At 44.8% G+C, this 23,304-nt stretch overlaps 1 protein-coding gene across 10 annotated transcripts in view; it reads left to right on the forward strand.

Moving 5' to 3' along the window:
- Positions 1-21,014, forward strand: part of TACC2 (transforming acidic coiled-coil containing protein 2) — a 206,163-nt gene extending 185,149 nt beyond the window's left edge. For 8 of the 10 annotated variants that reach the window (XM_033943061.1, XM_033943059.1, XM_033943064.1 and 5 more), the window contains 5 exons: positions 150-193; positions 12,032-12,192; positions 13,068-13,174; positions 14,060-14,180; positions 18,313-21,014. In XM_033943061.1, coding sequence (XP_033798952.1) covers positions 150-193; positions 12,032-12,192; positions 13,068-13,174; positions 14,060-14,180; positions 18,313-18,378 — 499 coding nt within the window. In that variant the 3' untranslated portion in view covers positions 18,379-21,014. Of the gene's footprint in view, positions 1-149; positions 194-912; positions 1,042-12,031; positions 12,193-13,067; positions 13,175-14,059; positions 14,181-18,312 lie in introns of those variants that run through there. The other 2 variants (XM_033943068.1, XM_033943065.1) reach the window with 1 other exon arrangement.
- The last annotated feature ends 2,290 nt before the right edge of the window (positions 21,015-23,304 follow it).

Consider the following 23,304-nt stretch of genomic DNA (forward strand, 5'->3'; position numbering starts at 1 on the left):
CCTCCCATCCTCCTTCCCTTTTCTTCCTCACTCAATCCTATTTTCCCCAACTCTGTGCCAGCAGGGCTTCACAGTACAGAAATCCAGGGGAGGGGGCACTTTGGGTGGGTCTGCTACTTGAAGACTTGAATTGCGTTTTTCTTTTCTAGGAGAATTGTTGCAGAATATGAGAAGACCATTGCACAGATGATTGGTGAGTGACGCTGGTCTTAACTCACAGTGGGTTAAATTTGGGCACATCCATTCACTGGCCCCTCGGCTCAATATCCCTCTGTTTAATGCCCTCAGATTTTCAGGAAAAATAGTGGTTCATTTCCATAGCAGTATAATCGTAATGAAGCACAAATCAGACTGCTAGAAATAATTCAGTAGCACAGTGTAACCATATCTTAGATTTGAAAAATAGCATCAATTATTCTATAATAAACTCTTGTCCGTACCATTTGGCTCAGAGCAAGAAAGCAGTGGCAACTGCCCCGGTGTCAGAAGGATCGTAAAACCAGACAGCTCCAAAGCGAAAAATGTCTCCTGCTCCTCTGCTAGCTTGGTCAGTGAGCAGAGGTGCAAAGGGTTGAACGTGAAAAGTACGATGCAGGCTGGCTACCAAGGACGGCCGCTGGAAAAGTGTTGGTAGAAAGAAGCAAATGGTGGATGCCACCTAGTGGTCGGAGAAGTGAGTTCCAAAGGCGGGATTTGAACCCCGGTTTCCTGGTGCCCAGCCTGTAGTTTTAAGCTAAGTGTGTCAATTTGACCTTGGCGTGGAGGATACATGGATTTGCATGAAGGAAGTAGATTAGAAACCTTGCATTGGTGGTCCATTAGTTTAGGGTTAAGCTGTATTTATGCAGTGGTTTTTGAATTGCTCTACACAGCAGTTCATATTCTGCTGGTCATATCCTTTCCTTGCTGCAGATCTGCTGGAGCCTCAACAAAAGGAAGGAGCTAGAAGCCAGAAACCGATGACCCAAGACTGGAGGAGAGGAGGAGGCTAGAGAAATAATCAGTATCTGCTCTGGAAAAGAGCAGTCTGTCTTAACACAGGTGTGGACTGAGGAGCCCCCAGGGGGGCATTCCCAGAAAACCTGGAGGGCCAAAGGGAGGGTCTCTGTTGCAGCACTAATGCTCTCTCACTATTAAACCTCGTTCTCTGCAAACACTATTACATGTTTTCTATTCAGAAGTCAGAGTGAAAGGCAGGTTTCCCCCAGGTGGACAAAGAAGAAACCCTCCTTCTTTCACGCTTCTCCGCCCTCTGCTGCTCTTCTGATTGCTTCTGCTTTGCTTTCTCTATATTTTCTGAGCACTCCTGTAGTTTGGTGACCTACAGCAACTCTGATTTAAACCCTATCTCCTATTTTGGCGCTGGCATGGAGCCCATTTCCTGAAAGCAGTTACTAACACAATTCCATCTCTGATCTTCACTTCCTGTCCTGGCGCTGTCACTCTTGCTGACCCTCAATTGCTGCTATCTCTGTTCCCGCTTCCTAGAGCAATGCTGTCACTGACCTCGACTTCTTTTGGACTCCCTGTGCCTGGGCTGTCTCTGACCCCTGCTTCTAGTGGCAGCGCTCTCTCTGACCCTTGCTTGCTAGGCTACTGCTTTTGCCTTAGCCCCATCATAACTCTTGCTATTTCTTGAGCAGTTGCATTCCTCTTGTTTTCTGCTTCTTTTAAACTCTTCATTTTCTTTTCTAAATTAATTCTCATTTATTTGTTTCTCCTGATCAAGCACTGCTAAATTTGCCTAGGATACAGGTGCTGAAAGTAGGTTTTTTTTTACTGGTTCAGTTCTGGCAATTGGGATTCTGGGAGTCTCTCTTGGTGCAGTGCTTGAACTATGAGGATCTGATCCTGGAAATCTTTCTCACCTGGACAGTTCTGGAAATATCAGGATCTGATCTTTCGAGTTATTTTCTTCTGGCATAGTGCTGGGAATATCAGAATATGTTTCTGGGAATTGCTGGGAATGTCAGGACATGATGTCCTGGGTCTCTTCCTCCAGGTTCAATGCCTGATACATAAGAACATAAGCATTGCCTCTGCTGGGTCAGACCAGAGGTCCATCATGCCCAGCAGTCCGCCCACGCGGTGGCCCATCAGGTCCAGGAGCTGTATAGCAATCCCCTATCTATATCCTTCTATCCCTTTTTCCTTCAGGAAATTATCTAATCCTTTTTTGAACCCCGATATCGTGCTCTGTCCTATCACACCCTCTGGAAGCTCATTCCAGGTGTCCACCACCCTTTGGGTGAAGAAGAACTTCCTAGCGTTGGTTCTGAATCTGTCCCTTTTAATTTTTCGGAATGCCCTCTCGTTCTTGTAGTTGTCGAAAGTTTGAAGAATCTGTCCCTCTCCACTTTCTCTATGCCCTTCATGATCTTGTAAGTCTCTATCATGTCCCCTCTAAGTCTCTACTTTTCCAGGGAAAAGAGCCCCAGTTTCTCTAATCTTTCAGCATATGAAAGGTTTTCCATACCTTTTATCAAACGTGTCGCTCTTTTCTGAACCCTCTCGAGTATCGCCATATCCTTCTTTAGGTACGGCGACCAATATTGGATGCAATACTCCAGATGCGGGCGCACCATCGCCCGATACAACGGCAGGATAACTTCTTTCGTTCTGGTTGTAATACCCTTCTTGATAATACCTAGCATTCTATTCCCCTTTTTTGAGGCCGCTGCGCACTGTGCCGACGGCTTCATTGTCTTGTCCACCATTACCCCCAAGTCCTTTTCTAGGGTGCTCTCACCCATTTCCAGCCCTCCCTTCGTATAGCTGTATTTCGGGTTTCTGTTTCCCAGTTTACATTTCTCTACATTAAATTTCATCTGCCATCTTGCCGCCTACTCTTCTAGTTTGTTCAGGTCCCTTTGTAAATCTTCACAGTCCTCTTTTGTCCCAACTCCACTAAATAGTTTGGTGTCGTCTGCAAATTTTATTACCTTGCACTTCGTCCCTGTTTCTAGATCATTTATGAATACATTGAACAGCAGCACTCCGAGCACCATTCCTTGCGGAACAGCACTCGTGACCCTCCTCTAGGTAGAGTAGTAGAACCTTCACTCCTACCCTCTGCTTCCTACCCGCCAACCAATTTTTGATCCATCTATGTGCGTCTCCTTCCACCCCATGGCTCTTCAGTTTCCGTAGTAGGCGTTCATAAAGTACCTTGTCAAAGGTTTTTTGGAAATCCAAGTATACGATACCTGGATTCCATGTACCCAGGAAGTGCTGGGAATAAATGGACCACTTTCTGGAAATATCTGTCCTTGGATAATGCTGGGAATACCTGGTTTGCTCATACTCTTTTCAGTAGTAGCTCAAGGTGATTTATATTAAGGTGATATAGATATTTCTTTGACATCCTCATCAGATCAGTCCAGAACATGTGGGTTGTTGTGCTCATTGACCAGCAGATGGAGACAGACAGCTGCGTGCTTCAGCCAATAAAGGCACTAAACAGCCTTAGCTGCATACTATTTCTTTGTTTCCAGCCGATGGTGATGGATGGATCATATAGCTTCTGGACTGGTTACTGAAGCAGCTGTTGACCCAGATGAAGAACTGGGGTTGGAAGAGCAGAGAGATACCTCCCTTGAGGTTTTAAGCTCTGAAAAGAAGACAGAACAAATTTAATTTGTTCCAGAGCAGGGATGATATTTAGGGGAGCCTGAGTTCTTCTCCAACTCTCTCTCCTGTTCATTGCTGTTTATTTCCTACGCCTGAAAGAGGTTTAAATAATTGGATGGAATGAGAAATTGCTTCCTCACTTTAAAAACATCAGAGGAACTCTGAAGTGTTTGTCTAAGCCATAGTAGCAGTTAGCAGTAACATGTAGGAGTATGAACCCATACTGATTTCTTTTCTTCAGTTAGCTCCGAGACAGTTGGGGTTAGAGGCCAAGTGTTCAGGCCAGCAACAGCACTTGTTTCAGAGTGCTAGGCCAAAGCATCAGTCTTTCTTACCAGCTTGGCTTGAGCACTTCAGGAAGCCTTGGCACAGAGAGTTAACCCCGAGATGTCTTCCACCAGCATCCCAAGTAGCGAGGGGCATGTTTTCTTATGGATGGCCTGGGAGAGCTTGGATTGGAGCAGTGTCCTGAATGATGTTTAGATCACAGTGGCAGGCGCATGATCTGTGCACGTGCGGACAATGTCAAAGTGTATTTTGGAGGGAGCCTCTTGTGGACAAATTTAGTGCATTAATGGATCTTTTTTCCCAGTGGAGGCCACTGTTTGAGTGCTGATTGTTAAACAAGCCAGGACCCAGCTAACTTTCAGGCAAAAATAAATACATAAAAAGGTAACGTTTAGTGGCATCTTGCAAACCTGTGGGTTCTGGGTATAATTGTCAAAATACCAGCAAATATCTTCTAATATTCAATAGCCTCTGTCTTTCAGCGTCTGTGCTGTCTGAGCTGTTTGGTTTGCTCTGCCTCAATTAATCTCCTCCTGAGGAAGCCCTTTTGGGTGAAATTCAGGTCTGAGTAGAGGAGCACAATTTCATGAGCACTCACCAGTCACTTTAAAGAAAAAGTCCTGCCAGGCCACCATTTGGTCATGAGGAAGGAACAAGATCAGTTGCTCCTAATATAAGATAAGTGCTACCTTTTCCATTTCCATAAGTAGCCGTTGTAATAACTTGTTTGTACTGGGACGGAAGAGTGTTATGATGGTTCCAAACTTGTTCTCTTAGTGGCACCATCTATGCAGGAGACAAAAGGCACTGAGCACTTTTCATATTTTATTTAAAAAAAATTTTAATTGGACACTTGGCCATCTTGCCCCTGCCCTGGTATCAGCCATAGATGCTATGCTACAGATCTTTCTAGATCTAGGGTCTTCAAGAATGATTTAAAGAACTAGAATATACTCCTATTATTTCAGATTATAACCTTTTTTTTTAATGTTCACTCTGGTTAGATGCAATCATGTTCTGACTGGGAATGGCTAGGCTTCACACAGCAGCTTAAGCGCTGGAACAGCTGGGAAAGTGAGTGTTCCGCTTCCACTCAAGCTATAGGGCATAACTTTCCTGTACTTTAGGCTCCAGCAGCCCACGCGCCATATTTAAACTGAGCCGGCTTAGCCACAGCCTCCCCCTACCCTCCCCCACTCCTATTAAGCGCACACTCCGTTTAAGCGCACGTGGAGACCTGGTCCGAAGGGCGTGCACTTAAGCGGAGTCGACTGTACTTGTTTATTCTTTCCAAAAATACTAAGACTGAAGGAGATGCGAAGAAGCTACTAAGTAGTAGATTTAAAACAAACCAGAGAAAATATTCCTTCACTGGGCGTGCAATTAAAATCTGGAATTCATCACCAGAGAATGTGGCAAAAGCAGTTAGGTTAGCAGGATTTAAAAAAAAAAGGTTTGAATAATATCCTGAAAGATAGTCCATAAGCCATTTTTAAGATGGACTTGGAAAAATCCACTGCTTATTTCTAGGATAAGCAGTATTAAATCTGTTTCACTCTTGAGATCATGACAGGTACTTGTGACCTGGATTGGTCACTACTGGGCTCGTTGGTCCTTTGGTCTGTCTTATTATGGCAATGCTTATGTTCTTATATTTACAACATTGTCCTCCAAGAGAGAAATTCAACGATAGGTTCTGATGTTCCTAATACTGTTCCCATAAAGAGTCCCAAGAAGAAACCCAAACTTTGATCCCCTCCACTCTTTTGGAGATCTGAACTTCCAGGAAAAAGATCTTATATACCCAGGACTGGACCAGGAGACAGACTCCCAGGAAAAGTCTTCATAACCCAACAGAAACTGCTAGGAATAGGTCCTAGTATTCCCAAAACTATCCTGGCAAGGAGAAAGACACTCTAGAGCAGGGGTGTCCAATGTCGGTCCTCGAGGGCCGCAGTCCAGTCGGATTTTCAGGATTTCCCCAATGAATATACATGAGGTCTATTTGCATGCACTGCTTTCATTGTATGCTAATAGATCTCATGCATATTCATTGGGGAAATCCTGAAAACCCGACTGGATTGCGGCCCTCGAGGACCGACATTGGACACCCCTGCTCTAGAGTGACACAGACAGTCCCAGCCCTAGCTGAAAGGAAAGATGCTTTGACATCCCTAGAGCTTCCAGGATCATCATCTTAATGCAATGGAGGTTGAGAAAGAGGGAGGTCAGGCTCAAATCTTGGGTAAGTCACTTAACCTTCCACTGCTTCAGCTACTAAGACTGTAAACATGGCAGGTACAGGAAAGGAGAAACTGGGTCTTAGCTGCTAATTTTCTTTCCTTTAGTTCCAGCAGACCAATCCAGAATCCGTAGGTTGTGCCCATCAATTAGTGGATGGAGGCAGAGAAAAAAAATCTTGTGTGCTTTTCCCAAGAAGGACATCATACAGCCATAGAGACTCAGTTAAGAACATAAGCATGGCCGGATTGAGATGAAAAGAGGCCCTAGGCTATTCCACTTATGAGGCCCTTTCACCTCCCATTTTTAAGTTTGTAAATTACATGAGAGATAATAAAATACATCATTACTGTGATATATATCAATATGTTAAATGAAACATGTTGTTATTGGTACTAACCTTTATAAAAAATGTGACACGGATAATAAATAAAAAAAGTCGAGAACACTTATTTGGACATTTATTCTCAGCACCATATATAGTACTTGTAACAATAACTAATCAAACATTGCCCCTTCCTATGTCCATAGTGTCCCCAGTGCGTCCTTCCTCACCTCACCCCCCTACGATGCCCGCCTGCCTCCCATCCCCCTTCCATTGAACACCCCCCCATGCCATCCTGCCTGCTTGCCTTCCATTAACCCCCCCACCCCCCCTCCAATGCCAGCCTGCCTGCCTCCCATCCTGCTTCCACTGAAACCCCACCCCCCACCCCCGATGCCAGTCTGGGCCGCCCTGTCCTGACGGATCCACGTTTTGCCTCTCTCCCCGCGGGGCTGGGCTTTGCCCAGCTGTTTCCGGACTGACATCTTTCCCTCCACGATCCTCCTCCCAGGGCGAGAAAAAGAAAGGGAGAAGCCGAGTCGGCGCCCCGTTGCGGCCGGAGCCGGTTCCGATACCGAAGCGTAGAATTTCTCCTTATTTTTGGTTCAGTGTTTTAGTGTTCACTGTTTTTAGAATAGTGTAATTTTAATTTTGCTAACAATTTGAATGTAGACCCCTCATGATCTTGAGGCCCTAGGCTGAAGCCTAGTTAGCCTATAGGAAAATCCAGCCCTGAACATAAGAATAGCTTTACTAAGTCAGACCAAAGGTCCATCAAGCCCAGTAGCCCGTTCTCATGGTGGCCAATCCAGGTCACTAGTACCAGACCAAAACCCAAAGAGTATCCATATAGAATCCCAAAGAGTAGCAACATTCCAGGACAAGCAGTGGCTTCCCTCATATCTTTCTCAATAATAGACTATGGACTTTTCCTTCAGGAAATTGTACTAATATTCATCATAGAGCCCATAAACTTTGAAAAGTTAAACTGTCAGAGAAAACTGAGTAATTCCATTATATAGGGAATTGCAGTACACTTCTCCCTCGGTATTAGCGGGGGATAGGGGCAGAGCCAGACCGCAAATTGCAAAAAAATGCAAATATCTTCTCGTCCGGCTCTGACCCACCCCCGCCTCCCTCCCTCCTTCTCCCCGGCATCCCGGCGGTCTAGCAGGCTTTTGGGGCAGGAGCGATCTTCCTATGCTTCTGCCCCGTGCAGATCGCCAATAGGAAATGACTGCCGTGAGTTCCCCTAGTCTCTCGGGCAGGAGCGTAGGAAGATCGCTCCTGCCCCGAAAGCCTGCTAGACCACCAGGTAAGGCCAGGATGCTGGGAGGAAGGCTAGAGAGAGGCGGGAACGTGGTACAATATCGGTTTCCCCCCCCCCCAAAAAAAAAATTGTGAATATGTGAAACCGCGAGTGTGGAAACCGCGAATGGGGAGAGGGAAATGTAATCTAAATGAGAAATGACCAGTGAGTGAATAAAGATTGTGATAGCATCAGTTTCAAGAATTGAGGTTAAAGAACGAATGAGCTGAAGTTTATGGAAAAGCTTTTTACGACGGAGCTTTTTACTGATCTAGGTTATAATCTGAAATAATAGGAGTGAACATAACGTGACATAAGCCAACTGTGTGCTTATCCGAATTGCAAATATCCGGAGTTTACGTCCATTGACTTTAATATAAAAAAAACCGGGACTGCGGATAACCGACGTGCACTTAGGTGGAGTCGACTGTAATTCATATGGCCACACTATGGAGTGATAAAGGTATTATAACATTCTCATCTTTATTTTCCATTCTTTTCCTGAGAATTCCTAACGTTCTCTTAGCAGCCGCCGCACATTGAGCTGAGGGTTTCAACATATCCTCAACCATGACACCTAGATCCTTTTCCTGGGCAGTGACTTCTAACACAGTTATTTAGCAGTTCTGCTTTGTCTGGCTATATTTTCTTCCATCCGGAGTTTGGCCTCTCTGACGTTTTAACTTTCCTAGATTTCAAAAGAAACCTATATGTTGAAATCTAGGAAAGTTAAAACGTCAGTCAGAGAGGCCAAACTCCGGATGGAAGAAAATATAGCTAGGCAGGTTAAAAAGGGAAATAAATCCTTTTTCAAGTACGTCAGCGACAGGAAGAAGAACACAAGTGGCATCGGGCGCATAAAAAAACCCGACGGTAACTTCGCAGACTCGGATGCAGACAAAGCAGAACTGCTAAATAACTACTTTTGCTCAGTATTCACTTGTGAAACACCGGGATCTGGACCTCAGCTTGAAGGATCCATTCCGGGACTTTGAATTTACTTTGAGCAGTGTCTACCAAGAACTGACAAAATTAAAGATCAATAAGGCTTTGGGTCCGGATAATTTACATCCCAGAGTGCTTCGAGAATTGAGAGATGTCCTGGCAGAGCCGTTAGCTGAGATTTTCAATTTATCCCTTAGCAAGGGAAAAGTTCCCTTGGACTGGAAAATCGCCAATGTTATTCCTCTTCACAAAAAGCGATGCAGGTCAGAGGCTGAGAATTACAGACCGGTAAGTCTCACTTCAATAGTGTGTAAACTAATGGAGACAATGATAAAAAACAGATTAGACACATTTCTGGACAAGGAAAAATTAAGGGACCCCCACCAACATGGTTTTACGAAGGGAAGGTCATGTCAATCCAACCTGATAAGCTTCTTTGATTGGGTAACAAAAAAGCTGGACGGGGGGGGGAGTCCCTTGACATCATGTACTTGGACTTTAGTAAGGCTTTTGATAGTGTTCCACACCGCAGGTTATTGAACAAGATGAACACGTTGGGACTAGGAGGAACGCTGACTGTATGGGTAGAAGACTGGCTTAGCGACAGACTTCAAAGGGTGATGGTAAACGGTACTCTCTCAAAATCGTCAAAAGTGACCAATGGAGTGCCGCAGGGCTTGGTCTTGGGCCCAATGCTATTTAATATCTTTGTAAGGGATCTGACTCAAGGCAAAATTGCGTTATTTGCCGACGATGCTAAACTATGCAACGTTGTGAGCAGGGCAACTGAACCTAACAGCGCAACCGCGCAAAACACTATGGAACAAGACCTACTTTTGCTAAAACAATGGTCCAGTACTTGGCAACTAAACTTTAATGCCAAAAAATGTAAGGTGATGCATCTTGGCAGCGGGAATGGAGAAAACTTAACAAAAACTGAAGTAGAAAAGGACTTGAGAGTAATCATCTGTGAAGACATGAAGGCTGCAAATCAGTTGGAGAAAGCCTCAACAAAGGCTAGACAAATGCTTGGCTGCATCAGAAGAAGCTTTATCAGTCGAAAATCCGACATTATATTGCCATTATACAGATCCATGGTGAGACCGCACCTGGAGTACTGTGTCCAGTTTTGGAGGCCACATTACCAAAAGGATGTGAAGAGAATTGAATCAGTTCAGAGAATGGCCACAAGGATGGTCTCAGGACTTAAAGATCTTTCATATGAAGATCGTCTGAGCAGTCTGCGCTTATACTCGCTCGAGGAGCGCAGAGAAAGGGGGGACATGATAGAAACTTTCAAGTACATAACGGGCCGCATCGAGGAGGAGGAGGAAATTTTCACTCTTACGGGTCCCACGGTGACAAGAGGACATCCGCTAAAACTTAGGGGAGGAAGATTTCATGGGGACACCAGGAAATACTTCTTTACCAAGAGGGTGATTGATATATGGAATGGTCTTCCACGTCAAGTAGTCGAGGCTAGTAGCACGCTCGACCTCAAGAGACGATGGGACAAACATGTGGGGTTGCTACAGAGGTATGATAGAGGATAGTTTCTCGAGGGTGGAAGGGATCATGATTGGGCAGACTTGTTGGGCCGTCGGCCCTTTTCTGCCGTCATATTCTATGTTTCTATGTTTCTAACCCAGCATCACATAGCTATAGTTCGGGTTCCTCTTTCCCACATGCATCACTTTGCACTTGATCACATTAAACGTCATCTGCCACTTTGATGCCCAGTCTCTTAAAGTCCTCTTGCAATTTTTCACAATCCTCTTGTGATTTAACTTTGAACAATTTTGCGTCATCAGCAAATTTATTTATCTCACTAGTTATTCCCATCTCTAAATCATGGATAAATATGTGAAAAAGCAGGGGTCCCAGCAGAGACCCTTGGGGAACCCACTATTTACCCTTCTCCATTGAGAATATTGACCATTTAAACTCACTCTGTTTTCTGTCTTTCAACCAGTTCTCAATCCATAAAAGGATATTACCTCCTATCCCAAGAATTTCTAATTTCCTCAGAAGTCTTTCATGAGATGCTTTGTCAAAAGCCTTTTGGAAGTCCAAATAAACAATATCAACTAGCTCTGCTTTATTCACATGTTTATTTTACCCCTTCAAAGAAATGTGGTAGTGAGGCAAGATTTCCCTTGATTAAATCCATGTTGGCTTTGTCGCAACATGGATCAGGATCTATTCTGAGAATTCCTCTTTCTGGGAATTTTAGGATCTGTTCCTGGAGCTTTCTTTCTCTCTTGGGACAGTGAATTTGGACTGGGAATTTCAGGGCCTGGTCCTAGGATTGTTTTTCTGGTAGATTGTTATATGAATTTATTGTCTTCCTGAACCTCCTTCCCTGATGATCTCTTTTGCTTTTCCTTCCTGCGCTTTGCTTCTTCACTTGCAGGCAATCCGGGTAAGTACAGCTCCAGATGCATTCCCCCTCTTCCCCTCCTCATTTTGCCTGTGGTGTTTAACTTTTTCCTTTCCATAAACAGCTTCATTGTGTTGTGCAGTTTTCTGACACTGACCACTGGAATATCCAAACTGCCACCCTGACTTGTCTTCTTTCATCGCCTTCCCTTCCTTTCTGATAGTCACTGGGGTGTGTTGTAATTTTGGCTGGTTCTCACCCATGGGTTCCTTCCACTGTGGCTGGAGATGTATTTAATGACAGGTAGGAAGGGCTGAAGAAATTCGAGGACCAGTTAATTATAAAAGTGCTCTGGACAGGTGCGAATGTAGCAGGGGTGACTGGGTGAAGTAAATGTGGGGGAGCTGATAGAGGCAGGGATCCCCTCTTGCTTAGTTCTGGGGACCTTTAAGCTGCTGAGTTGAAACCTGGGCTCCAGTGGCATAGTAAGGGGGGGTGGGGGGGTTCACCCCAGGTGCAGTCCTCCTCTTCGCTCCTTCCCGACCCCCCTGCCACACATATGTGCCCCTTCCCTTCCCTCATGCCTCTTTAATTTTCCCTGTGCGAGCATTATGAACTTGCCACCCGTGTTGGTGTCACCTTTTTCTGACATCACTTCCAGGCCCTGACACAATGCGGGCAGCAAGTTCATAATGCTGCTCGTGCCTGGGAAGAAAAGGGGAGCACACATGCAGTAGGGGGAGTTGGAAAGGAGCGAGGGAAGCGGAGAAAAGAGTGGGAGAGGGGCACCACTGCTGGGCTCCTCAAGAAATTGTGGAGCCCTTGAGTGTCCGTTCCTGGAAGCTGGCCAGAGTGTTCCCCTACGTAACCTTCAGAAGTGACTTCAGGGTTCTGTTTGATTGTCTTTCCTCAGAAGATGAACATCGGGATAAGTCTGCCACACACCACACAGTGCAGCAGCTCATCATGGAGAAAGAACAGGCCCTGTCTGACCTCAACTCAGTGGAGAAGTCATTGGCAGACCTCTTCAGGAGATATGAGAAGATGAAAGAGGTCCTCGAGGGATTCCGAAAGGTGAGGACTGACTTGATCAACTGTGCCCCCACAGCAACGTTCCAAGGCTGTGAAGCACATCTGAGTCCACTACTCTCATCTCTGGGGACCCTCATACCACTGCAGGTCTACAGAGCCTCTTACTGCTTAGAGGCAGCTTCATTGCTTACTAGTTTCATATAGAATTAAATTTAATATCTTATTGCTGGCTTTCCAAGCCTTTCGTCCAAGTGTTCCCTTATATTTATCATCATCTACAGTATCGTACACTTCTATCCATTCATTACGTTCTCCTGATTCAAACAAAATGGGAGTCCCAGCTGGCGACAAGCACATTTACAGTCCACTAGAGGAACATAATAACATAAGCAGTGCCTCTGCTGGGTCAGGCCAGAGGTCTATCATGACCAGCAATCCACTCACGTGGCGGCCCATCAGGTCCAGGACCTGTATAGTAATCCTCTATTTATACCCTTCTAACCCCTTTTCCTTCAGGAAATTATCTAATCCCTTCTTGAACCCCAATACTCTGTCCTATCACACCCTCTGGAAGCGCATTCCAGGTGTCCACCACCCTTCCAGTCTTTGCAATTTCCTTCCCAGTTATATCCATTCTGAACAATGTTTTTGACCTTGAGTTTCATGACTGGCTGGGGAATATGTCCAGTGCCTGGCTGATGTCTGCAGTCTGTGCCCTGAAAGTGGAAAGGACAAATGAAGATCAAAAATTGTATAATATGCTTTGAGTTTATCTTACTGGGTGGAATGGATGGACCGTGCAGATCTTTATCTGCCATCTCTTCCACTATGTTATTAGATTTGTGGAACTGAAGTTTTTTGTACTCGCATTGCATGTATAGAGAATCTTATTTGCTCTTTAATCCTTTATGTGCTAGAATGAGGATGTGCTCAAGAAATGTGCCCAAGAATATTTAGCCCGGGTCAAGAAAGAGGAACAGAGGTACCACGCACTAAAGGTCCATGCTGAGGAGAAACTGGACCGGTGAGTACATGCTGCAGTTTTTGAGGGGGCACACAAAGAGAGCCACATAGTGTGGATGTGGGTGCAGTGGAAGGGTGAAATGTGAACATGCTAGGGGAGGTGGGGGAGGAATGCAACTTTAGGTATATGGTGTGATGAATGCAGCTTTTGTCCTCTTCTCTCTCGGGTGAGGATCTGTCCTTGGTTCTGTAAGAAATTGGGGTGCATATTTGTGTTTCTGGATGGAGGATCCGTCTTTGGTTCCATAAGGGATCGGGATGTATATTTGTGTTTTTTGGATGGAGAATCCATCCTTGGTTCCGTAAGGGATTGGGGTATATATTTGTGTTTCTGGGTGGAGGATCCGTCTTTGGGTGGATTGGGGTGTATACAGTACTCCCCCTAAATTCACGGGGGTTCCATTCCAGGAACCCCCGCGAATTTTGAAAAACCGTGAAAGCGGTTTAGGAGCTGATTGAAGGCAGGAGAGGCAGGAGGGGGCAGCTGGGGTGCCAGCGGGTGCTGAAAATCATTCTCAGTATTTTCTGACTGCCTCTTCCTGGTATTAAAGTCAGGTTACACCAATCAGGAGCTGCTTTCACATGCCAGATAGTGTGTCAAAGCAGCTTCTGATTGGTGTAACCATGACTTTAGTACCAGGAAGAGGCGATCAGAAAATACCGTAAATTACTGAGTCTGCAATTTGCGAACCGCAAATTCGCGGGGGTGTACTGTATGTGATTTTTGATGGGGTTTAGTCCTTGGGTCTCTAAGGGATTGGGGTGTCCCCACTCCTCGATGTGAGTCAGTTGTTAGAGCTGTGGGAATTCAGGTTCATGTCTGCTTTCTGGATCCTGGCTGCTATCTAGATTTTGACTCCCTCGAGTTCCCCTTATGTTGTTGCAGAGCTAATGCTGAAATTGCACAGGTTCGCACCAAGTCTCAGCAGGAACAGGTGGCATATCAGGCCAGTCTGCGGAAGGAACAGCTGAAGGTGGCTGCTTTGGAGAGAACACTAGAGCAGAAGGTAAATCTCCAGGACTTCCCACTATATCACACTTCTGTGGGGTTTTATCAATGTGGAAGAGTGAATCCTTCATTTGATGGGTGCTCTCCATCAAAGCATTCGCAGGTCTGGGGTGTAAGACTGGGGGTGTGCTTTCTAGAGCAAGGGGTTCTCAGTCCGTATCTTAGGACATACCCAGCCAGTCAGGTTTTCAGAATACCCACAACGAATATGCATGAAATAAATTTGCATATAATGGAGGTAGTGTGTGCATAATCATTGTGAATATCCGTAAAACCTGACTGGCTGGTTATGTCCCAAGGGCTGAGTTGAGAACCCCTATATGGAGTAGTTTATCCTAGGACAAGCAGGTAGCATGTTCTCACATGTGTGGGTGATGTCATCCATAGAGCCCAGTACAGACAGTTCTGTTTTCTGCAGAGATGAGAAGTTGTATTTCGTAGTTTCTCTATATGCATCAAATTTTTTTTTATTTTGAAAAAATTTTCATTTTGGAGCCTTTTTAGGCTGGGAGTGTTGAACGTTTTTCAGCTTAACAACTACTCACCTCCTGGACCATTGAGTCCTTTGTTCAAGAGCCTTCTATGAGGAACCGTGTCAAAGGCTTTGCTGAAATCTAAGTTAATTACATCCAGCATATGCCCTTGATCCAATTTTCTAGTCACCCAATCAAAAAATTCAATCAGATTTGTTTGGCACGATTTACCTTTAGTAAAACCATGTTGCCTCAGATCCTGTAACTCATTTGATTTCATTCTCCTTTTTTTCAGCAACGCTTCCATTATTTTTCCAATAACTGAAGTGAGGCTTATTGGTCTGTAGTTTCCCGCTTCATCTCTGTGACCACTTTTGTGAATTGGCACCACATTCGCTCTTCTCTAACCCCCAGGAACCACTTCCATCTTCAAAGATTTGTTGAACAAAGCTTTAATAGGTCCCGCCAGAACCTCTCTGAGCTCCCGCAATATCCTGGGAAGGATCCCTTCTGGTCCTATTGCTTTGTCCACCTTCAATTTTTCAAGTTGTTCATAAACACTTTCTTCCATGAACAGTGTGGTATCTACTCTAGTCTCATGAGTAACTTTGCCAAACAATCTCGGTCCTTCTCCAGGACTTTCTTCCATAAACACAGAAGTATTTGTTTAGCACGTTTGCTTTTTCCTCATCATTCTCCACATATCAGTTCCTAGAATCTTTTTGTCTCGCAATTCCATTTTTCATCTTCCTCCTTTCACTAATATATCTGAAAAAAATTTTATCTCCCTTTTTTACATTTTTAGCCATTTGCTCTTCTGCTTGTGCTTTCGCCAGATGTCTCTCTCTCTCTCTTGGCTTCTTTCCGTTTCACCTGATAGTCCTTTCTGTACACCTCTTCTTGAGTTTTTTAAATATTTCACAAATGCCAACTCTTTTGCCTTTATTTTCTCCGCCACTAGTTTAGAGAACCATATTTATTTTCCTCACATAAAGATCAGTAGCCATTTTTATTGCTCCTTTCAGCTTAGATCACTCTTTTTCCACTTCTCTTATGTCCTCCCATCCTAACAGCTCTTTCTTCAGGTATGCTCCCATTTTACTAAAGACTGTACGTTTGAAATCTAGGACTTTGAGTTTTGTGTGGCTGCCTTCCACTTTATCTGTTATATCAAACCAAACCATTTGATGATCACTATTTCCCAGGTGGCCACTCACTAGAACATTAGAGACCCTCTCCCCATTTGTGAGGACCAGATCCAGCATCGCTTCTTCCCTCATGGGTTCTGTCACCATTTGTCTGAGCTGAGCCTCTTGAAAGGCATCCACAATCTCCCTACTTCTTTCCGATTCCGCAGACGGAACATTCCAGTCCGCATCCGGCAGGTTGAAATCTCCCAACAGCAGAACCTCCTCTTTCCTTCCAAACTTTTGGATATCCACAATCAGATCCTTATCAATTTGCTGCGATTGAGTCGGAGGTCTGTAGACTACACCCACGTAGATAGAAGTTCCATCTTCTCTTTTCAGAGCAATCCATATCGCTTCTTCCTCTCCCCAGGTCCCTTGCATTTCGGTCGCTTGGATATTGATCTTTACATAGAGAGCTACTCCTCCACCTTTTTGACCATCTCTGTCCTTCCTAAAAAGATTATATCCCGGTATGTTTGCATCCCATCCATGTGATTCACTGAACCATGTCTCTGTGATAGTGACAATATCTAGATCTGCCTCTAACATCAGGGCTTGCAGATCATGAACTTTGTTGCTTAGACTGCAAGCATTTGTGGTCATCGCTTTCCAGCTATTTTTCAGCGGTAATCTCCTTTTTTGTATAGTTTTCTGTTTAGTTTTACTTCTTGTTGCGTTGTTAAGAAGTCAGTAGCTAATATTATTTATGTTGCTATCTTTACTACCAGCACATCTTGTCTTCTGTTGGTGGTGGCCTCCATAATTGTCCTTCATTCATAAGCCAGCCCCATCTTCTAGTTTAAATGGCTAGAAATTTCTCAGCAAGGATTCTTTTTCCTGTTATAGTAAGATGTAGCCCATCATTAGTCTCTTGTCTTTCCATGTATTTCCCCCATCCTCCTATGTACCTATGACACCAGGCTTTGAGCCACCTATTGAAGTTCTCTGTGTTTAACTCTTTCCTCTCCATTTCCATATGTAGGCAGTATTTCTGACAAAGCTACAGTCTTTACAAAAGGTCTTAATCCATCCTCTAGCTCCCGAAAAGCTTTCTGCGCTGAAAGTGTGGAATTGTTGGCCAGGTCATTTGTTCCCAAATAGATAACATCAGTTTTTGAATTCTTAATTTCTTCCCTGATTATAGACAGTATTTGTTTGGTACTCCTGGTAGCCGAGGATCCTGGGAGACACTTCACTGGTTAATCTCTCTGATGATGGAAGCCCTAAAAGCAATAATTTACTGGATTGAGCTTTTTTATTTTTCCTTTGTGGGTGCTTTTCTTCATGAGTTACCTTCACTGGTTCCAGTTCTTTCTTGAACACTGAAATGCTCTAATGGAGTGAGAGTGGATGTTTCGGGGTCACAGTCTACCTGACTCTACTGTGATCCATTTATTCCTTGATTGCATTACTCTTTGAGGCAGTGGTGGTAATTTGGTATGACGCTGCAGAGCGATGGAAGCTGCTTTGATTGCATCCAATTCCTCCTTAAGATTACTGAGCTCCTTCTTAATACTAGAAAGCTGAAGACAGATGGAGGAAGTTTCCAGATAGTGTGTTCCAAGGCACACAATGATTGCACTGAATAAAAGTCATCCTGATTGGTTGGTATGGGAACTGGCCGATATTTAGATAACTTCTTATGTTCTTATGCTACCGGAGGATGTGATAGGCAGAAGCACGCTACAGGGCTTCAAGGAGGGTCTGGACAGGTACCTGGAGGACAAAGGGATTGAGGGGTACAGATAAGAGTAGAGGTAAGGTTAGAGGGATAGGATTAGAGGTAATTTGTAAAATTAGTCAGAGGCCACTGTTCAGGCAGTGGGCCTGATGGGCGAGATGGACCTCTGGTCTGCCTCAGCGGAGGCAACTTCTTATGTTCTTAACCCAATAGTCAAGAATACTTATTAGTAGCAAACCCTGGGGTGGGTGGGACAATATATCCTTAATGCAGCAGAGAACCAAGCAGAAAAGAATTAGCTATATAGGTAGAGTAAGCACTGGGGTGGGGGAGGGGGGTGTTAGCTATGAAATTGATCTGCAATAGAGCCTGCCTCCAGACAAAAGGTGGGGGGAGGAGAAGAGCACAAATACTTGAAAGAAAGAAATGAAATGATGAGAATTCTTTTAGTGTCATCCTCTCATTTCTCTCTTCCTTCCTGCCATTTCCTTCTCTCTCCTGTCTCTTCACTCTCTCCGTTCCATTTTTTAATTTAAAATTTTATTGAAGCTAAACTGATTACAAAGAAGTAGAAAACCTTCATTGAAATTTCCAAATATTTTTTGTAAATTGCTCCCCCCTTTATAGTTTCATACCACCCAATATTCAGTGCTATTTAAGCAGCCAGGAATGGGTCTGGGGCTTATGAGAGGAAGAAGCTCCTGTTGAGTGAGTGAGTGCATGGATGCTTGTGGGATGCAGCTTGAAGGAGTGAATGTGTAAATCCTTTTTTCTCTTTTCCCCTAGAATAAAGAGACTGAGGAGCTGACAAAGATTTGCGATGAACTCATAGCCAAGATGGGAAGGAGTTAAGTCAAGAGGCTCCGTGTTTGGACGTTACGTTTTCAGTGCAATAAGGCTGCAATAATGGATTGCAGATATCCACGTGGACAGGGCTTTTTTCTTTGTGGGTTTTGGGCTTTTTTCCATTCGCAGGACTGTGTGGTATATGAAGAACCGTTGTTTTATCGGAGGCAGGCGCTGCAGAAGTCTATGACCCCACTGGCTGCTCTGTGCAGGGTTCAGAGCTGAATTCCCTGAGAAGTGAATCGGGGAAATTGTGGCTTTCTGAAGCTCTGGAGGGGGGTCGCTGCTGTCTCTACTAGTCCCTGTCCCCATTGGAAGCCTTCATCTGTCACCTGCATGGGGACTGTCGCCTAAGACAAAGCAAACGCCATCTGCATCCCAGGCTTCCTTCGAAAAAACCCAGGGAGAGACAAAGCGATGCATGCTGACCGTCACGTTCTCTATTGTATATAACAGTTTTCCGGAAAGATGGACACAAGAAAGTGGTTTTATCTTGCTTCTTTTGGTAAATCCCAGCATTTGGGATTGGCAGAGTTGGAGCAGTTCCTGGACATCACTAATACCCTCGTTTCAGTCCGGCACCTCCCTTAATACCAGGTTGCACTCTGTATCCGTCATGTCCTGTGTTTCTAGGACTGGTGCCCCATCTAAGACAAAGCCTTGGGGTTAGATATGGGAAGAGTGGGAAGCTGGGTGCCACAGGAACGAGGAAAAGCACCAGCCAGGGGGAAGATAGGATGTGGCCACAAAATTCATTTCACCTCTGACCTGAAGTGGAATTTGGGGTGACTGGGTTGTCAAGTGGAGTGACATGCCAGGCCAGGGCTCACCTTCCTCTAGTAATAAAACCGAATGAAAAATTCATAAATAGTCTTAAAAACAGAATGACTGAAGAGTGAGAATGGATGCAGAGCATCCCGACTGCCTTCAAAAGAAGCCTAGAAACATGAGGGCAGATAAAAGCCAAATGGCCCATCCGGTCTGCCCATCCCCTCCTCGCCCTAAGCGATCCCACATGCCTGTCCCACGCTTTCTTGGTCTTTAGCAAGAAGTTGCATTTCTGACAGATCTTTGCAGCAAAATCAACAAAGGAAGTGCTGTATCCAGCCTGTGTCTTTAAGGGCTATGTCAGCTTCCTCTGATGGTCTAGGGGGGGGGGGAGCTGTCCATGAAAGTTGGCTTACTATTTCTGCCCCCGCTAGAAAGCGTGTCACACTTTTCTCTTTCACTGTGCTGGGAATAAATTTATCAGAATGTCCAATCCTTGAAAGACAGTCCACGCTTCAAAGAATTATTGATTTTGGGACAGACTCATCAACTCTGCCAGGAAAATTTCCCCTTGTCAGGATACAACTTCCAGCAGGATGGCTGGTCATAACTGGTACAAAATCTTACCCTCCACCTCATTCCAAACCATCCATGTCATGTCTTCAAACACCCCAGGCGTATCTCCTAAAGAATATTCCCAGCAGTGACTCCGTCTAAATGTCAGTTTATGACATCGCTCGGGGAAACCAGATTAGGCTCTGAAAAATATTTCCTCGGGATCAATTTTCACTAATGCACCAACAGCTATTTTTAGACAACTGAAACTTCATTTATAAATGTTTTACCCACTTAACCAGTCCAGTCTTTGTTAATGGATCCTTTGCCCCCTGTTCTGATGAGCCCCCACGATGCAGCTGCTTACGACTCTCCCATCTTTCCTTCACATCTCCTCCTGCCCTCTTCCCCATCCCCAAAGCCCCTTTGCTAGTTTCTTCTTTTGTCCATTGTGTCCCTCGAGTCTCTGCTTTGGAATTCCTTATGACTTTGTTGCATTAAGGCTCCAGTGGTGGATCTCCTGAGGGGTTTTTCCTCCCTTGAACCCCAATTATGACATTCCTTCTGTTCTTCCTGTGAAATTCTCACTATTGGAGCTCCTGTGGGCTCTTACTTCCCCGGATTCCCAGTGATTAAGCTCCTTCTGTCCTTCCTATGGTAAATCCTCGGTGGTGACGCTCCCGTGGCAGCTTGCTTCCCTGGAAACACAGTGATTGAGCTCCTTCTCTCCTGATAAACAGTGAGGTTGATCTTCACCTGGGCGAAATGTGGTTAAGTAACTGGTTTATTGAAAAATAGGGTGCTGTATTGTTCAGATGCTCCAATAAAATGTAAAAAAAAAAAAAAAAAAAAAAAGATAAGTGGCTCTTCAAAGATTTACCCAGCTAAACTAGGGGGTTAAATGAATGGGCCAGTAAGTTTTAGAGCAATGATTTTTTCAAGCACATTTAACTAGTTTTCTGTAACCGGATAGCATTGATATTCAATATTATCTCGTTAAAAGATAACCATGTCCTTTCCAATCTTTGCTTCTTTTTAAGTTATTTTTTCTTATGATTTTTAAGTTGCACAAAATATCAACAAGATGAAAACATCTTGCAAGCAAATGAACACCGCGACAGGAAAGTGAGAAGAGGACAAGCGGCAATGAAATCCCAACCCAGCTTGTTTTAACAGTTGTGTAATTACTGGACTCTGAGCAGCAAGTTTTTCTCTGATTAACCAAACTAATTTTTCAACACTGACCCAGAGAGAAGAGCAGAGAATTTGAAATAATGTGACTGAATCCTACAATTGACATAAAGACTCTTTTAAAAATCTGTTCTCTTATTTATTAGGATTTATTTACTGCCTTTTGGAAGGAATTCACTCAAGACGATGTACAGCAAAAATAAGCCAAACTGCAGTAAAAATATTCAAATGACAACTACATTACAATGTCAGCACAATGTGTGATAAAACATTTTGATAGCATAGAGTGTAAGCAAAGAAGGAGTGACAGAGATGATAAAATAAAGGACTAAGGCCCGGATGCATTAAACTCTCTGATCGTCTAACGATCGTTTCTAAACCAGTTCAATTGGTTTAGCCATGACCTAATTTGCTGTCCCGATGTACAGAAAGGACCACTACGTGCTTTTCTGTGTATTCCTAAACCCTCCAACTCTGCCATGCAAATGACCTCATTAGTATTAAAATGAGGTCATTAATATTAAAACGAGCCCTCCGATCGATGCTCATAACATCGCTAGGGCATGCCTTAAATCTACCGATAGCTTCCGAGGGCCCGAGATTGCCAACAGGTCTGCCATATTTTTTCTTTTTTTTTTGATGGGCACATTAAAAAAAAAAAAGTTCTGTCATCCCCTCCTGACAATGGCCCAAACCAAAAAAAGAGGCAGGAGGGATGCCCACTCCCTCCTGCCTCAGCCACCTGGACCACTCCACATTCCCAACTGACCCCCCACCTATGGATTGCACCACCCAGACCCCCCACTCCCAACCCTTCCCCTGTGAACATTGCAACTACCTGATATCCCCCCCCCCCAGTGAAGATCCTTTAATAATTTGCCCACACCCTCCTGCCTTCCTGGTGCATCTTGGGATGCACTGGAACCTATGGCCTTGATTGGCTCAGCTGCATAAAGCCCCTCCCAGAGGGGAGGGGTCATAGTTGTCTGAGCTAATCAAGGCCTTAGGCTCCTGCCCAGTGCACTCTGGGAAACACTGGTAGGAGCCTAAAGCCCTAATTGGCTTATGTACCTAAGACTCCTCCCTGTGGAAGGGGCCTTTGGTGCCTCAGCCAATCAGGGCTTTAGGCCCCTACCAGTGCATCCCAGGATGCACTAGGAATGGGTAGGCGTGCCATTTTGGAGAGGTGGGCCTGACGCAGGAGAGACTGGACATCCTTCCTGCTCTTTTCGTCCAAATAAGGTAAAGGGGTGGGGTGGGGTGGGTGTGCGATGCAGGAGGCAATGGGCATCTCTCCTGCCTCTTTTTTTGTGTGGGGGCATCATAGGAGAGGCCTGGCACAAATTATTATTTTTTTTAATGGATCAGATATTTTGCATAGGTAATACACACACATCTCTGCTCATTAAAAAAATGTAAAAAGGGCTTCCTGTCCCAAACAACTGAACGGCAGAAGGTTGCTTCAGGGCTTCCCCTACCAGCTCTGCGCATGTGTCAGAGTTGGTTTTCCAATGACTGGTGGGGATGGATGATGGCAGACCTCTGAGAAACTCATTTGCATGGGAAACCATTTGAGCATTGATTGTCGCTTGGAAAATGACCCACCCGATGTTAACGACCATTTTTAGTGCATCCAGCCCTCATTTGAAGAAAGTTGCACATGAGCTCAGACTGGTGCTTGAAAATGATCTCATCTAGGGTAGGAGTGGAGATTTACTGGTTATCATAAAAGCTGGATTTCAGTTAAGCGACTCTCATAATGCTAATTGTATGATTTTTTTCAGTTGCTAAACAGAACTTGATCATAAAACACTTGTTCAGTTTAATCTCAGCTGATAATATTCTACACATTTCAGATGGCCATGCAGAAAATAACACACAATAACTGTCAGTGCATGACAACTGTTACCACAGCAGGGACTAATTTTGTTTTATCCCTTATTTTCTTATCACTAGTTTCTTCTCTCTTCCCCCCACTAAAGTCCCAGTGTTGGAGCTCCCTCTATCCTCCCCCCACTAAAGTCCCAGTGCTGGAGCTCCCTCTCTCCTTCTCCCACTAAAGTCCCAGTGTTTGAGCTCCCTCTCTCCTTCCCCCACTAAAGTCCCAGTGTTGGAGCTCCCTCTCTCCTTCCCCCACTAAAGTCCCAGTGTTGGAGCTCCCTCTCTCCTTCCCCCACTAAAGTCCCAGTGTTGGAGCTCCCTCTCTCCTCCCCCCACTAAAGTCCAAGTGATGGAGCTCCCTCTCTCCTCCCCCCACTAAAGTCCCAGTGCTGGAGCTCCCTCTCTCCTTCCCCTACTAAAGTCCCAGTGTTGGAGCTCCCAGTCTCCTTCTCCCTCTAAAGTCCCAGTGTTGGAGCTCCCGCTCTCCTTCTCCCACTAAAGTCCCAGTGTTGGAGCTCCCTCTCTCCTCCCCCCCAC

Source organism: Geotrypetes seraphini, chromosome 4 (genome assembly GCF_902459505.1).
Source record: "Geotrypetes seraphini chromosome 4, aGeoSer1.1, whole genome shotgun sequence".
NCBI lineage: Eukaryota > Metazoa > Chordata > Amphibia > Gymnophiona > Dermophiidae > Geotrypetes > Geotrypetes seraphini.